The 16519-nt window shown below is 39.6% G+C and overlaps 1 protein-coding gene across 1 annotated transcript in view; it reads right to left on the bottom strand.

Moving 5' to 3' along the window:
- Nucleotides 1-3313: 3313 nt before the first annotated feature.
- Nucleotides 3314-16519, bottom strand: part of WDHD1 (WD repeat and HMG-box DNA binding protein 1) — a 44803-nt gene continuing 31597 nt past the window's right edge. The window contains exons 16-25 of the mRNA XM_026654255.2: nucleotides 15529-15643; nucleotides 13112-13243; nucleotides 12195-12412; nucleotides 10180-10301; nucleotides 8700-8756; nucleotides 8389-8432; nucleotides 8092-8250; nucleotides 7377-7510; nucleotides 5547-5682; nucleotides 3314-4329 (exon numbers count right to left, since the gene is read on the bottom strand). Coding sequence (XP_026510040.1) covers nucleotides 4126-4329; nucleotides 5547-5682; nucleotides 7377-7510; nucleotides 8092-8250; nucleotides 8389-8432; nucleotides 8700-8756; nucleotides 10180-10301; nucleotides 12195-12412; nucleotides 13112-13243; nucleotides 15529-15643 — 1321 coding nt within the window. The 3' untranslated portion in view covers nucleotides 3314-4125. The remainder of the gene's footprint in view (nucleotides 4330-5546; nucleotides 5683-7376; nucleotides 7511-8091; nucleotides 8251-8388; nucleotides 8433-8699; nucleotides 8757-10179; nucleotides 10302-12194; nucleotides 12413-13111; nucleotides 13244-15528; nucleotides 15644-16519) is intronic.

The following is a 16519-nucleotide window of genomic DNA, read 5'->3' as shown; positions in this document are numbered from 1 at the left end:
TCTTAGGCTTAGACCTCAAGTGTTGCATTTATAAAACCCTTCTTTAAGATGGGGCCTCAAAGTGTTTCTTTTAGGGATGTAAATATCATTTAAAAAGTTAACCGTTTAATCAGTTAACCAATTAAAGAGAGAGGGGCTGGGGCTGCTCCAGCTGGTGTTGTTCCATCTGGCCCAGGACTGGGGCTGGCCGGCAGGGGTCAGCCGGTCAGCGCGGCTGGGGCTGCTCCGGTCGATGTAGCTGGAGTCTGCCAGCTGGCCTGGGGCTGCTCCGCCCATCAAGGTTGGGGTCGGCTGGTCGGCACAGCTGGGGCCGGGATTCGCTGGCCTGGGCTTGAGGGTTAAGTTAGGGTGGGTTAACCGGTAAGACTAATGCTTACTGGTTAACTGTTTAATATTTTACAACTTTCATTTTGTGACCATTGCAGCGTGATGTGTGCATCCTTACAGACTATACAGTTTTTTTTAGATTACTGGGTAAATTGTAGCAGTCACAGCTTTTCAGCAAGAAGCATCTCTGACCTAGGCATTGACAGTGAGACAGATATATATGGTCTAATTGCAATGATTCTCCATTGCAGAAAATTGCTGTACTGAGTCATAGCTGAGACTTTACAATGCTATCAACGGTGAAATTTTATGGTGATCTTGCTATGAGTTACTGTAGCAACCAAAATGATAGCAAAAGCAGATGCCAAGTAAACTAAAATACCTAAGAGGGTTCAGCAAAGATGGGTAAAGCTGTTCTTTTATTGTGAACACTGTAGTAACTGTTACCCATTTTGTCCATACAACTTCATTTTGTGTGTCACCTTTCTGACATAATGCATGAGAAAACAGCTTTCTAGGGTCACATGCAATGATATGGTTGAGCAAAACAAAACAAGCCCTTCCCCCACAGAAATAAAGTTAAACTGACCAAAAAGATACTTTCTTCAATGGGGATTTGAAGAGGGGTGAAAGCAGTGAGGCTAAGAGGTAGTTCACTCCAAATGATAGGAGCCACAGCAAAGACTCTCTCACCATACTAAGGAGAAGACAGTCGCTCCTTGACCCGAGCGGTTAGCCAATATTCATAGTCTTGCTGGGCTGTTCCCGTTAGGAACAGAAACTGATTATGTGAATCAGGTATTTCCCCAGTGCAATCCTGTTTACTTAAAAAGAATGTACACAAAGTCCTGTTTCCCTGAACACTGAATGAACAAACAACAGCAGGCAGTTTCCTTGCTCATGATTTCCAAGGCTGCCTTTGCAGACAGTCCTGTGCCAGACATGCCAAACTTGTGAAAAAAACGCAGAAATTGGGCTTGTTTTTGGCTTAATTGGCTTGTGAGTTGCTTGTTGGCTAGATTTTGGCTTGTAGCTTGTTGCAGTTTGTTGCTTTTTTTTTTTTTTTTGATTGGCTCCTGGCAAGCAGGGACAAGGGGCAAACCAGGGAAAGAGGGGGAGAGAGTCAGGGGTGCACAGCGGGCCCACCACAGTCCGACTGCACGCCGGGGGGATCTAGTCACAGAGTGTTGGGGTTCTTAGGGATTGGCTTGTTTTGCCCTTGTTTTGAAATGGAATTAGCTTGATTTTTGGCTTATTGTGAAAGTCGGGGTGCTTATTTACCACGTGAAAGTTGGCAACTGTGTCCTGTGCCCCAAGGAGCTCTCTTTCAGGGCCATGTTCACAAATGCCGCTCTAGCTTTCTGCATATGACTCCAGATCAATGCCCCAGCATTTGCAATCAGTCCCAGGGAAATCCCTCTTATTCTCCCTTCCCATGAGATCTAGTACCTTGGACCGTGGTTTCTACTGTTTTAGCTATCTCACTCCATCAAGGAGCTCAATTATTTCTTCCATTTAACCCGAATGAAGGGTGGCTAGCACAAGGTCTATGACTGCCAACAGGTCAAAGACACGCTTATTTGCAGCCATAAACGCCTTCTAGAATAACTGTACATAGATCGTGCTAGAGAAGCAGACTGAGGGTGTCTATATTGCAATCATAGGGGCTGATTGCAGCTTAACTAGACGTACCCAAGCTAGTTTAGATGGAGCTAGCTCGAGTCGTGGTAGTAGTAAAGCAGCAGCAGCATGCGCTTCAGTACAGACTGGAGAAGCCCACCACAAACCCTGGGTAATTACTTGCAGGGCTAGCCTGTGTTGAAGCCTGCACTGCCACAGTGTCACTGCTTCGGTACTCGAGCTAGCTAGATTAAAGCTCGCTCACGTATATCTACGTGTGCTGCAACCACAGCCCGTGACTGCAAGATAGACAGACCCTGAGGACAGACCATGGTTGGAGATGCAGTGTGGAGTGATGTCACTGAAGGCTCCAGCCTCCTGCACTTGTCATGCTGCCAGGACCAGACATGTGAGATAGGTGTATGCCTCAGTGTTTTGTAGTATATACATATAAAATGTACAATGTAAGTCTTAGGAATTCAGTCAGTATTTTCTAAAATAGCAGCATTTGCATATTGATCCCAGAATGGCTTAATCTGTTTTCTCTCTTTTTACTTATTGATGTGTCCAGTGCCTTATGTACATGTCATTTGTTTAAAAGCATGAAAGAGTAAAAACAGTATGAAAAAAGTCTGTATTTATCAAATACAATTAGATTATTATTTAAGCTTTATATTTTAACTGGGTTAATACATCTTCAGATTTTCTTCCATTTGCTTACTCTTAGCACCAATAGCTGCCACGATCACCTCCACTTTTCCACAATGAAAAATGCCACGATACACTGAAACCTCAAGGTCAAGCTTTTCAAAATGAAGAATGTTAAAACAAACAAAAATTCTCACTTTATCACTAACCTCTGAAATTTAAATTCTTTAGGATTTAAGGGTTTTTTGCAGAATCTCAGTTTTCTGTCTTGCTTCTAACTGATTTGAACACTAAAAACTCATGATTCTTACTGAATGGGCAGCAGCTTAACATCTCAGTAGAATTACCAGACTGAAGGAGGAAAAAAAAATACTAAATGACTGTAGTCCTTCAAATTTGACTTGCTACAGTGAAAAGCTAAAGCTGTTACTCCTAGATCTTAAATCAAAATCAATGTGTGCTTGACTTTCAGTCATCCGACACTGCATTTTATCCATCTGCAAGAATGGTGTATATAACTGGCTTCTGACTATGAGGTGCAAGCAGGGCCGGCTCCAGCTTTTTTGCCACCCCAGGGGGCAATTGCTTCTTCGGCGGCAATTCGGCGGCGGGTCCTTCGCTCAGAGTGGGACTGAGGGACCCGCCGCCGAAGACCCGGACGTGCCGCCCCTTTCCCTTGGCCGCCCCAAGCACCTGCTTCCTTTGTTGGTGCCTGGGTGCAAGTCTACTTCCGAGTGCAACATGCAAAAATTGAAAAGGAGACTTCCACCAGCCTAAACACAGAAATGTTCACATTTTATTTTAAACAAATATTACATAAAAAACCCACAAATTCAAAAGTTACGAGCGACCAAATCCTGGGGTAGAGCTCTTCTGCAGCGTGTAGGTCAGGGGAGGAGCATACACATGTACACACAAGACGGCTTAAACCTCTCCTCTGTACACCCACTGTTCCCAGTACAGCTTCAGTACATGGCTGGACCCTCAGTACTAAATTAGGCTGCTGGAGCTCACCGGCTGGAAATCACCACAAGGAGTTGAAACTGCAGCCAAAGATCAGTATGGTACAGGGGCATCTTTCTCTCCCCCCATAGCTTCTTCTCCTTGCTACACTGACAGGATAAGAGTAAGTGACATAAGAGCCTCTACTTTGGCTCTACAACACCATGAGATCATCCTTACACTTTGCCGATTCTCCATGGGCTAACTATCTGGCTTTAGGATCAAATATCATGAGCGGTATGGCAGACAAAGGCCATGCGGCATCATAGAATCTGGCCCTATATCTAGAAAATAATCAGTGAATTATCACTATTTGTATCAACTATACACACTTTATATAAAAACTTATTTGCATCAAGGATCTCAGGGATGCTGCATCATTTCCAGCACTCCACTTTGTAAAGGAATGTTTAGGACAAAACACTCACTCTTTTTGCAAGTGCACTTCGAGTATGTTGGCAAATTTCTCAATACACGAGAAACTAATGTCTTGAGACAAGAAAACAGTGGAAAGGTACCAATTTTGATTTAGCTCTGCTTGAATGCAAAGGCTGACAATCTGACATTTGTAGATGGATCTAACGGCTTCCGTTTTTTGGGCAAACTGGAGTCCTCCTTTGACTTTTCTTCTAGTTTCTCTTTCCCCTCATTCTTTGCATCTGCTGGGCGCTTCCGCTTTTTTGCTTCAGCTGAATTACCAGCTGCTCCTCCTTTGGCTTTCTCTGTCCAGATCTTAAAAAAGCAGGTACATTAAAAAAATAAAACCAAAGCATAATATAGTGAATTCTACTATCCTACCATATAATCACGGAAAGAAAACGTCTGCAGAATAAGGCAGCATTGGAATAGTGACTACACTGACCACCGCTAAGGTTTGAGAGACATTGGTAAGGTTGGAAATTACTTCCTGAGTCCAGCTTGTGCTACTGCAGGACTCTTCTTTACATCAATATCCTAAGTAGTCTAGTTGGGAACACTAATGGTAGTATTTTAATGATCGCTCTTGACAAATTATTCAATGGTCCTTTGTTCTAAATGCACACACACCATGGTAAGGTTGTGTTTAAGTAATTTTGACAACAAAAAGAAATGTTAGTGATACAACAATTCCCCCCCCATCAAAAAAAATATTATGTTTCCCTCAATTTAGCATGATGGATATGTAATGCCCCAGGCTTTAGAGCACAGTTATAGTCCCTTTGTTGATTTCTCTAGTCTATACATTTTAAAAGCCAGGTTTTATTCAGGCCTTGCTCCGTTTGTTTTTGCAGGTGAAATTTGGACATCTAATCACTAATATTTGCACCATGAGATCACTACAGGTCCAAAACAGCAAAGTTTTCTTGTTTTCCTTTATATGTCTTTTCTGTAACAAATAAGACAACGCTGCACAAACTATTTCACATAAACATGGTCTAACCAAGGCTTTGTGAAGAACTATTATCTCCTTGCTCTTACATGCCGCAGCTTATTTATACATACCATTATGGCATTTGCTATATCTTCAGACTGTAAGTGCTTGTCTAATTTGCTGCTTGTGATCACATCTAGGCCTTTCTCAATATTTCTCCTTTGTAACAAGTATTCTCCCATTTTGAACTTCCGCTTGGTGTTTTTACCTCTCTCACCTTACTAATTCTTGACCACTTTTCTAAACTTTTAAATTCCTTCCTTTCCTAGTCTCTGCATCCTCTCCAAATCTGATTTCATGTCTGCAATTTACTATTGTAAACATTACTCCTTCCTCTAAATCATTATGAAAATAAACAATTTATTAAGATCTGGCTGATAATTAAAGCATGTATTTTGGGTTTTGGCCTGGTATAATATTTTGAGTCCAGATGGAGAGCAGCAGCATTTAAGGAAATTTCAAAACTGGAATTTCCAAAGGATTCAGTGGTAAGAGAGAAACAATTCTTGAAAAATATAGTGCAACACAGCTTTCTTACCATCCTTTCATCAGATGACAGCACTCTAAATCGACTCATGCCTTCTTTTATTATGTCTGCTTCCTCCAAATCAGGATTATCTGCCAAAATACTCTCTCTGTTTTCTTCTAGCCACATTTGGAATCCTGTCTTTGGTCTAAAATTGTCACAAAAAATAATTTCCAGTGTATGAAGCCTATAGAACAACTTTACAAAAATAGCATTTGCAACAAGAACTGATTGGAGTGTTTTTTATTGCCACAGAGATCCTGTCTAGAAAAGCAAGTCAGCATATTCAACAGTTTCTATTCTCTCTTCAGAACAGTTCACCAGTAGGCTGCAGCAACAGGCCAAGTCTGCGTGTTTTTAAAATAGAGTACTTGACTTCAAAACAGTGGTGGGCAACCTGCAGCCCACGGTCAATGTAAACAAACTGTCCTGTGGCCCACCAGCAGATTACCCTGATGGGCCGCATGCTGCAGGTTGCCCACCACTGCTTTAAAATGTCTCCGAAGATCTCTGCTACAAAGTTCTCTTTTCAAATTAGAGACTTTCATGCAAGTCTCCTATGAATCTGGAATGTCTTGTGAAGCTTTTAGATTTAGATTTTAGATGTCAGGAAATGTTTCAAATGTAAATACTTCCAGTACTTCAATCTAGCATAGCAGCATGGCTTAATCTATTGTTCAACAATCAATATCAGATGCATAAATAATACCCAGGCAGAAATCATGGCTGAGGGCCTAAAACTTACATTACACATCGTACATGACTATCAGTCACGTACGGATACACCTATCTCAAAGTGACACAAAATCAGCTGTGAATGGATTTTCTGTAACTATTGGGAGACACGCAACATTCTATGCTTTCACTGTATTTTCCTTACAATCACACAACTTGTTTTATGCAGAGACAGGTTTGACAATACATATACTATAAATAGCAGCCAGCTAAGATCCTAAAAGTGGCTTCACAACTGTGAAAATGCTCTTATCATGGTTTTATACAGCTTTGTCTCATTCCAATGCCATCAGAAATCGTTCCCACAATCTTGATGTGTAACGACTACCTCTAGAGGCGAGGCAGCTAAGTCTTCACTCGATTAGCTAGTGAGACTCAGAAGATGAATATAACAGAAGTGCTGACACACCACTTTGATAGCTCAGTGGTTTGAGCATTGGCCTCCTAAACCCAGGGTTGTGAGTTCAATCCTTGAGGGGGCCATTTAGGGATCTGGGGCAAAAATCTGTCAGGGACGGTACTTGGTCCTGCTAGTGAAGGCAAGGGACTGGACTCGATGACCTTTCAAGGTCCCTTCCTGCTCTATGAGATAAGTATATGTCCATATATTAATGTTCAAACCAAACTTTTTAAAAAATGCGACACTTCTAGGGTACGTCAATATTGCAGCCTGGGGTGTGAATGGCAGCTCATGTAGATAAAATCTAGCTAGCTCGCTAAAAACAGAAGTGAGGATGCTGCAGCACAGGCTTCAGTGCGGGCTGCACAAGTCCACCTGACCCTGCTGGGTATGTACTCACTTGTGCAGCCACTGCTGAAGCCCACACTGCAGCATCCTCACTTCTATTTTTAGCAAGGTAGCTAGAGCCCAGCTAGCATGGGTACATCTCAGAGTTACTATTCACACCCCCGGCTGCAAAGCAGACATACCCTGAGACTAGCCAGATCTAAAGAATTAAAGAACATTAATGTGCAGATGAGAAAAATGAAAGAGCAACAATTAATGAGCCTGATAGTAGAAATGCAGACATTTCTGAAATTGTGTCAAGTGTATACATCAAAATTAAAATTGTTATGTGAGAAACAAAATCCCTTGTATTCACTCACCTTTTGTTTTCAGTGTTTTCAGTAGGAGCAGCTTGGATTTCAGGCAATATATTTTCAGCTTTTTCTTCTTTTTCTTCTACTGCTTTGTCACCAGCACGGGGTGGACGGGGCTGGAAAAAAGTGGCTGCTAAAGCCTATAAAAATGTATAGATTTAGAAAAATTCACTGGTGATATTTACACATTGTGACTACGTCTACATCTAACAATACAAAACACCCTGCTAAACCCAGGGTTGTGAGTTCAATCCTTGAGGGGGCCACTTAGGGATCTGGGGCAAAAATCAGTACTTGGTCCTGCTAGTGAAGGCAGGGGGCTGGACTCGATGACCTTTCAAGGTCCCTTCCAGTTCTAGGAGATAGGATATCTCCATTAACTTAATTTATCATCCCAAGGAAAAGCGATTTTACTGAGGGTTTCTGTTGTTAAACTGATGGTTTAAAACCTTAAGACAGTACATGTGTATTATTAATACTCTATTATTAAATAACTACTGAAGTCACTGCAAGGGCATGCTTTCTACAGCTTGACAAAAAAAAAAATCTCATATTGCTTTTTAGTCTGCACATGGTGTAGTTCTACACATTTCTGTACTCGGCTTGGACAGAGTTTACCATCTGGGTTGTTTCATTTAATCAGCAGTGTTTCCTATATACAATAAGAGCAGGGAAAATTCAATTTTACTCACTGAACTAGTGTAAAGACTGGAAATATTACCTGCTTGGACTTGGGCTTGGGCATCAGAGGCTTTATAACTGGAGACTTTTGTTTGTTTACAGCCCGGCTGTTAGGTGTTGGGGTATTCTTGGAGAACTTGCTCATATTATCTAGAATATTAGCTGAGTGAGCTGTTGGGTCTTTTTGATTAGCCGATACCTAAAGTAACAAACAGTTGGGAGCATTTTATTTTCAGTCACAAAAGGGAGTCTTCTTTTCCAAAGAATTTCTTTTATATGAAAATCTGAACTTAAAAAAAACAACAACCCACTATCAGATGAACTGCAAAATTCTTACCTTGAAGGGATTGACTCGTCCTTGACTGCTAGATGTAATTACAGCTTTCGTTACAGAAAAGGGAAAAAAACAACACATGAAAATCTGCAAAGTATTGTGTGCGCTTCATATGATTAAATGGAACATTTATCATTTTATTTCCTTAATTAGAAAAATAAAAGTATTCCGGCCAGTTAAATCAAAACTGGAAGTTCTGCACTTTTACTAGGATGTTAGGAAACAGGAGGAGAGGCACGTGGGTAGATACTGACAACAAAATGATAGACATGACAACAACATTTTCGTATTGGAATAAAATGAGATTTACTCACCAGATTTAGGAGTAGACATTTCTGGCAATCCTACAGTTTTGCAGAATGGATTTTGTCCTTCAGAATAAAAAGATGCATTTTAAATTCATAACAAAATGCAAATATTAAAACAGCACAACTCATTTTAAAAAAATCCTAGTGAACTCGTATGTAACTTTCATCATTACTTTACATTTTAGTATTTGTATAAGTGCTTTAACAGACACATTTAAATCATTGTATCCCTATTTGGACTCACCTTTTCTAAGAAGAAGGAAAGAGCTGAATATTTACTTTGCTAAGCTAAGCTTTACTCTGCCACTTTTATGGATAACCCCACTTAAACTTCATCTTTTTGAGCAGTAGAAGCAACAGCATTTATTGAAAAGAATTTCTAGTACTTAAAGTGTTACCATAATATAGAAAAGAGCATACTAAGAAAAAACAAACTTATAATTGCAGGTCTTCAAAGCAAGTTTCAGTGTTTGCACACTCTTCACTCCTCCAAAAAATATGGTAAGCATGTGCTAGACTGTAGTTCAGTGATTATTTCCCCTCCAACCCCTCCATCTTAGAGTCCAAAGCATTCATATTACTAAATATGTATTAACACACAGAAGGCTGGAAATGGAAAGAGCACAAGGAGATGCATGCTAGAAAGTCTGTCTGGAGGTGATAGTGAAGATATAGCAGAGCATCACAAGCTCCCTATAACCCTTTTCCTTCAGGTGCCCCAGAAAATGGGCATTGGCAGCCAGGGAGAGGACAGAGCCAGGACGTGCCTTCATTCTGTTAATTCAGCCCATGTAAGAGCTAAATTGAAACCAAGGAAACAGTTCCATCAGGTGACCCAGAAGTCAGTAGGTGCTATTGTTAAAAATGAAACCATAAAAAAAATGCAATGATAGTAACATAGTTAAGTGGGATGTTCAAACCAGACAGAACATGTCTAACGGTTAGTGTCCTAACTGGAGTCAAGAATCCTTATTTCTTTCCATTGACTTCAGTGGGCTTTGGATCAGCCCTATGTGTAGAGCACTGCAAATCTGCTGCTATCTGCTTTGCATCCGCAGATACGGATATCCACGGATCATTTTTGCAGATCGTGGATGGATGAGGATCCAAATTTTATATCTAAAGCCTTGCAAAGCTGCGGATATCAGCTTTATATCCGCGGATCATTTTTGTGGATCACAGCTCGGTTGCGGATACAAATTTTGTATCCGCGCAGGGCTCTACCTATGTGTCTGACCTGCTGTGTCACTTAATATCTGTGCCTCACTTTCCTTGTAAGATGGAGATGATACTTACCTACCTCACACTGGTGTCTTGAAAATTAATTCTTTAAAAATGTTAAATGCTATATAAATTGTTGTGTTATCATCCAATCCATTTTATAAAGTTATGAGGGGAATTTCCGCAATGAAAAATTAATTCCTATTAAGTCTGTAAAACAAAGATCGGTGTAAACTTCCCAACCTGCCCCAAAAGTGTTTCTTACTAAATTTTTGCATTTCTTCCACTTCCTCAACTGCATCAGCTTCCTTGCTGTCTTCCATATCTTGTTCATGCAGAAGGTTTCTGACTCGAGGCTGGCTCCACTCTGTTGTAGAGTTGCTATAACTAAATGGAAATAATTAATTTTAATGAGGCTGTGCATGAAACTCCACCTCATCCAAAAGGGAAAGAGGAACGCTCATTAACAGAAAGGAATAAAGTGAGACCAAGTTACATTTCTGTATTAATTTTATAAAATGAAAACAGTCTGGGCTTTTTTTTTTTTGATTATGCTGTGGATTAATCTGTGATAAGACAGTCAAAACAATTCAAGGGTTTAATAAATTAAATATCAATAACCACGTCAGTGCCACCAACACACAAAATACATTCAGCACCACCATCACAGTACTCTTATGACACTAAGTGGGATCACATGTGCCTGTGTGTTCTCTTGAAGTTCACAACACTGAATTAAAACAGCCTGCACTGATCTCCAGAACTCAAAGACAGATCCACACAACTTTACCTTACTACCCAAGATGGGCAAGATGGTGCGCTCTGAATAAGAAGAACATTGCAATCATTTTTGGAGAAAGAGTTAAGGAGAAAGGTGCTAACTATTGAGGAAAGGGATAAAGTATCCGAGATCTCCTGCTATACAGTGTTGACAATTTGCAACAATATAAATGGGCCAAGTTTTCAAGACTAATCATTTAATTGTGCACACATGCCAATTACATGCACAAACTACTCGTTTAAATACAAAGCCAAATAACTGGATGCATATATTTTCAAACTGCAATTTAGGCAGCAAGTGTTGAAAATATGATCTTATATTTTACTGAAATCCCATTAAATTACCAAGTACATTTTCTGTATTTCTCTCTCAATCTTTGCTGATTACTAAGATGTGTGTATATGTAAACAGAAGCTCTCTTTTTCCAACAAGACTCTTACAGCAATGACTGAATCTGGCAATAAGAACAATCTAGTTTTTGTGATATAATCCAACCCTAGAAGAGACTGAAATCACCAACATTAGACTGTGACTTCCATTCATGAACCAGGAAATTGGAGCAGACTACTTGGAAGGGAGGTATCATCCTGTTTGCAGCCACATATTCCGAAGTAAACCTGCAGACATTTTTATGTATGGGCCTTGCACTTGTTGCAAAATTAAACTTCTTTCTATCAAAATAAGCTTCCTAACTTTATGCACTCTACTGTGATGCCATTATCTCACTGCTGGTGAAAGGCTGTGAAAGCTTTTCTATCACTGGATTAGTGACACCGTTTAATACCAGCTCTATTCCTCTATCTACTCCTAGGGGGACAGGGGGTGTGAGGAACATCCACTTTGGCTGTAAATCGCAACTAAGGGCTGTTCTACCACATTCTTGCACTGAAATAATTAACTTGGTTTTAAGTCACAATTTTTGTTATTTTGGTGCAAGTCTGCGTGTGGACACTAATAACAAAAGGTGTGTATTAAACTGTTCTAGTTATTTCAGGATCAGTTTGTGTGTAGACCAGCCTTAAGTCCCTGCACTGCCAACTCAGCCTAGAATCTTAAGAAATTGATCTGAGTTCCTTCAGCCTCAATCATCACCAATAATAGTTTGCAATCAGAACTTAGTTCTATTCTATTCTATATAGGTTCAAATACCACCATCAATACTGTGGTAACTGAGCAACTTAGATAAAAATTCTTCCAACAACACATAAGCAGGAAATGAACCAACCCACTCTCTCTAGCTTTGCTGGCTCTTCAGAGCTAACTTATTACATTGAATCCCCAGAGGGAGTAGAGCTATTGAACAACACAGCTCTACTTTTATATAGACAATTTTTAGAGTAGAATCACACTAGGATTAGAGCCAATTGTCCTAACACTAATAAATATATTGCAAGTTATAGCATTGGACAATAAAATTGAATTGACTGCACCATAATTTTGAATATATCCATATTAAAAAAACCCTGCAGGTTTCTTTATCATGTTGAAATTCTTTTTACCCAGCATTCAGATGATTTCGGAAATCCTCCTCCTCCTCCTCATCTTCTTCAGGTGCTGCCATCTCTGTCGCTTTCTCTACAGCCATCTCACTAAGCCGCTGGGCTAATATTAGTTTTCTAGAGCGAGATGCATACTTGATAGCTAAATTGACAGCATTCTGGGTCATCAAGTCAGCAAGCTCCACACAACGAAATTCACGTTCCAGTTTACAAGAAAGCTAATAAAGAAAAATAATCCTTTAGTTACACACTCCACAGGCATGCTTCCTAGAATAACCCAAAGAGAATAATTAATCGTAGTAATGGCACTAGCCACCACCAACTTAATATCTCATAAGGGGCATAGCTTAGCCAGACACCTGTATATATACCTTATAGCTCCTAGTAATTTGTAAGGACAGTAACTTTTCTTAGGCAACACAGACCGAAATTTAGTAATCATGACAGTGAAAGTTTAACAACACTGCCTTGAACAACAAAGGATAGACCTAATCCTGCTCTACTGACTCTCTTGATTAGTGTTACTGATTTCAGTGGGACTACTTGCATAAGAGAAGTTAACAGGATTTGCACAATGTGGGCAGGAACTATGCAAACATTTCACATAGCACTGCCAACACAATTCAATTCTGACCCTGCAACACCTATAGTATTCTGGTGCTAGACTTATTACGCAGAGAGTGCCAACAATACTTAATGGTATAGCAAAAAAAAGGAGTTCTCTCTGTACAACACCTTTTCCACAATTGAAAAGCAATAGTGAGGCTAAAATCATACAGCGTGTTTGGTGGACAACTGCACACATGGAAGAAAATGACAAAGTAGCTCTCCATAATTAAACAGCATCCAATACCATCTACTGAAAATTAATACTCAACAATAAGTTTTAATTTCTTTTGCATTTAAATTTTACTTACAGCAAACAATTTCATTAAAAGCTCCTGCTGTTCTTTTGCTGCCTCATTTTTAGCATTTTCATCATATTCATATCCATTTTTGGATAAATAATCCAAGTGGTTGTGAAACACTACTGAACGCCAAAATTGTTCCTGAAGAAGAGAGAGAGGAAAAGGCCAGAAAAAAAAAGGTGCTTAGTACTTTACACCAACTTGTATCAAGCTATTCTCTAATGTTCCTTTTCACATCCTATTGGGGAAGTGATAGATATTTGTCCTTAAGCCTTTATCTGCAAAAGAAAAATAGACCACACTAAGAACTTGCACAAATTGGAGAGAGTCTAGAGAAGAGCAACAAAAATGATTTAAGGTCTAGAAAATATGACCTGTGAGAGAAGATTGAAAAAACTGGGTTTGTTTAGTCTGGAGAAGAGAAGACTGAGAGGGGACATGATAACAGTTTTTAAGTACATAAAAGGTTGTTACAAGGAGGAGGGAGAAAAATTGTTTTTCTTAACCTCTGAAGATAGAACAAGAAGCAATGGGCTTAAATTGCACTAAGGGAGGTTTAGGTTGGACATTAGGAAAAACTTCCTAACTGTCAGGGTGACTAAGCACTGGAATAAATTGCCTAGGGAGGTTGTGGAATCCCCATCATTGGAGATTTTTAAAGAGCAGGTTAGACAAACACCTGTCAGGGATGGTCTAGATAATACTTAGTCCTGCCATGAGTGCAGGGGACTGGACTAGATGACCTCTCAAGGTCCTTTCCAGTCCTATGATTCTAACTTTATTGCATGCTTGTAAAACACATCATGTCCACACACAAAAGTGCTCCAAATAGTGTTGCCAATGTTGGTTGTATGTATTTCTGGAGGTTTCATCACATGACATAATCTTTAATTAAAGATTAATCTTTAATTCCTGGAGACTCCAGGACAATCCTGGAGGTTTGGCAACCCTAGCTCCAAACAGCTTACATGCACCAACGCACACCATTTGTATTATACTTGTTCGCAGCTGGTCTAATCTGAACTATCTGAGCCTTCACCAGTTTAGGGCTAGAGTGGACAATGCTAAACCATTCAGAATAAAACAGTTCAAACAGTCCTACTACTACTGTTCTACAGTGCATTGGCAGCCTTTCAAAATCCCCAGAATCCACTGCTTCTGGGAGCTGTAACAGAAACTGTAGGATAGAATACCAGAAGGCATTGTAAGTGAAACGGTATAAAACAGCACTAGCACGGACACTGGACAAAACTGCAGTAGTTTGCAAACACAAATAAACAGGGCTAGCGTGCACAAACGGAACCATTTGTGTTTAAGCTAGTCCATGCTCATTGGATCAACTGGGAACCATTCAGTCCCATAGTGTGTAGACACTACCTAAAATACAAGCTCCCTCCAGCCAAATTAACAGTTCAGGACGTCCTTCTTCCACTGCTTGGCAAGGACAATGAGAGACAGATTCAGTCAGTACTGTTGAAAAATGGAGGAAAACCATTGAACACTTCACAAAAGAATATGGTATTTTTTGCTGAAGCTTCTTCTGTATACATAGATCAGTGAGCATAGACTTCAAAACATATGAAATTGCCTTTGAGATGGAGATTAAAAAACTCAGTGCACCCCAACTGAAATGAGGTTTAAATCAAAGCAGAATTTGAAGCAAAGTACAGATCTTTTGCAGAGATACCGAAGAATATTCTGCATTTGCATCTTTTTTCAACTAGTTTAAGAGACAAATTAAACCTGAAGACCAAAATTTTCAGAATGACTAATAATTTTGGGTGCTTAGTGAAATACTTTAAAGGACCCTGATTTGCAAAAGTTGGGTGCTCAGCACTGCCTGAAAATAGACACCTATAATGGGTTTCAAGTTGAACCCCAAACACTAAGGCAGCCAAAAAACGTTAATCACTTTTGAAAAGCAGACAGATTAGATTTTGATGATCAAAGGGAGATAGCATTTCTTAATGAGTAATCTTACATTGATTCTATCAACTTTGTTCTATATTTATTCTCCTTGGTACATACAATTATTTCAGCAACAAAAAACTTGTATGAACTACCAAACCTGAACAAACTCCATGCCTAGATCTCTTCCGTAGACTCTACGCTGCCTCTTTGTAGTATGGTTCCCAAATTGTTTACTGGGGTTAGATATTTTGCAATAAATTTAGTGAAAGATGCCAGATTGACAGCCCTGGTGACTGAAGACCCCTATTTATGTACAGATGGACTTCAGAAGTGGAAGCTTCCCTATACTATCCTACCGATGTTCCTCAACCTTGACCTAGGAGCAGAACACTAGTTCAGTGCTGTCGTATTCAATAGTTTGCCTCTTTGCAGTGAGGGTTTTAATAATGTGGACCCCTGTTCATTAGGAACACTTAAGATAATCTTATCCCAATATGTTGGTAAAGTCTACATACCTCCATCTGTCCTTTTTCTGTTGTAATTTGACAGTAAGGAAGTTTAAAGGATAAAATTGCTACAGCAGGACGTGGAAGTGTAGGAGGGAATCGAGCTCCTTTACAAGGAATGCACCTGCCCAAGGAAAACAAAACACATACAAACCACTCAAAATCTACACAAAAGCCTAATTGCAAGTCAGGTCTCCCAAGAATATAGAAGGAACAAGATATTTTAACAGGATTTGTTATTTACAAAAATTGTATATCCTAACCGTTAAATCAATATTGTAGCGATGGGATTAAATATATTTTTACATCTGTGCAACTGGTGAACCAAATAAAAGCTCATGAAATGACCAGAACATATGCTCCACAATGTCAGCTACACCAGAGTACCCTATTCCATTCTCTTGTTCACTTTAGATACTTTAAATACGGCAAACAATAAAAACATTATAGCAAATTTCTAACACACGATTTAGTATATTCTAGAAACTATAAATTCCAATTTATCCGAAACATGGTCCACAGAAAAACTGAAGATAATTGCAAAATTTGAGCTGCCTTTCTTATTGTTTGTTTTATTTTTGGCTGAGGAATGGAGTGTGTGATGGAAAGGGATATATATACTCACACATACACACACACACTCTCTCTAGAAAGAGTCCTGTAGCATGTTCTGCTTTTTGACATACTGGATCACACATACAGTCCTGAATAAAGTGACTCTAACGTTATTGTAGCACTATAATGGCATTTAAGCCGGTACACTCTTGCTGGGTTCAGCTAAGTAAAATGTCAGGTTGGGAAAGGTGATCTATACAGCTGCATCACTGCAGCATTAACAAAATTTCTCCTTAAGTGATGTTGTTTCAAACACTGCATAAAACAAGAGGAAGCATTACTCGTCTGGCTACGTGTGTCAATTACTACATAAGGTTTGATAAATGAAACACCAAACAATGACCCTCCCCTGCTTTCTTATCTTTAGCAGTTGTGGTGGCTTTGA

The sequence above is a fragment of the Terrapene carolina genome, unplaced genomic scaffold (genome assembly GCF_002925995.2).
Source record: "Terrapene carolina triunguis isolate 2854851 unplaced genomic scaffold, T_m_triunguis-2.0 Scaffold189, whole genome shotgun sequence".
Lineage (NCBI taxonomy): Eukaryota > Metazoa > Chordata > Testudines > Emydidae > Terrapene > Terrapene triunguis.
The sequence above is the reverse complement of the archived record's forward strand: the minus strand, read 5'-3'. Positions and strand labels throughout refer to the sequence as shown.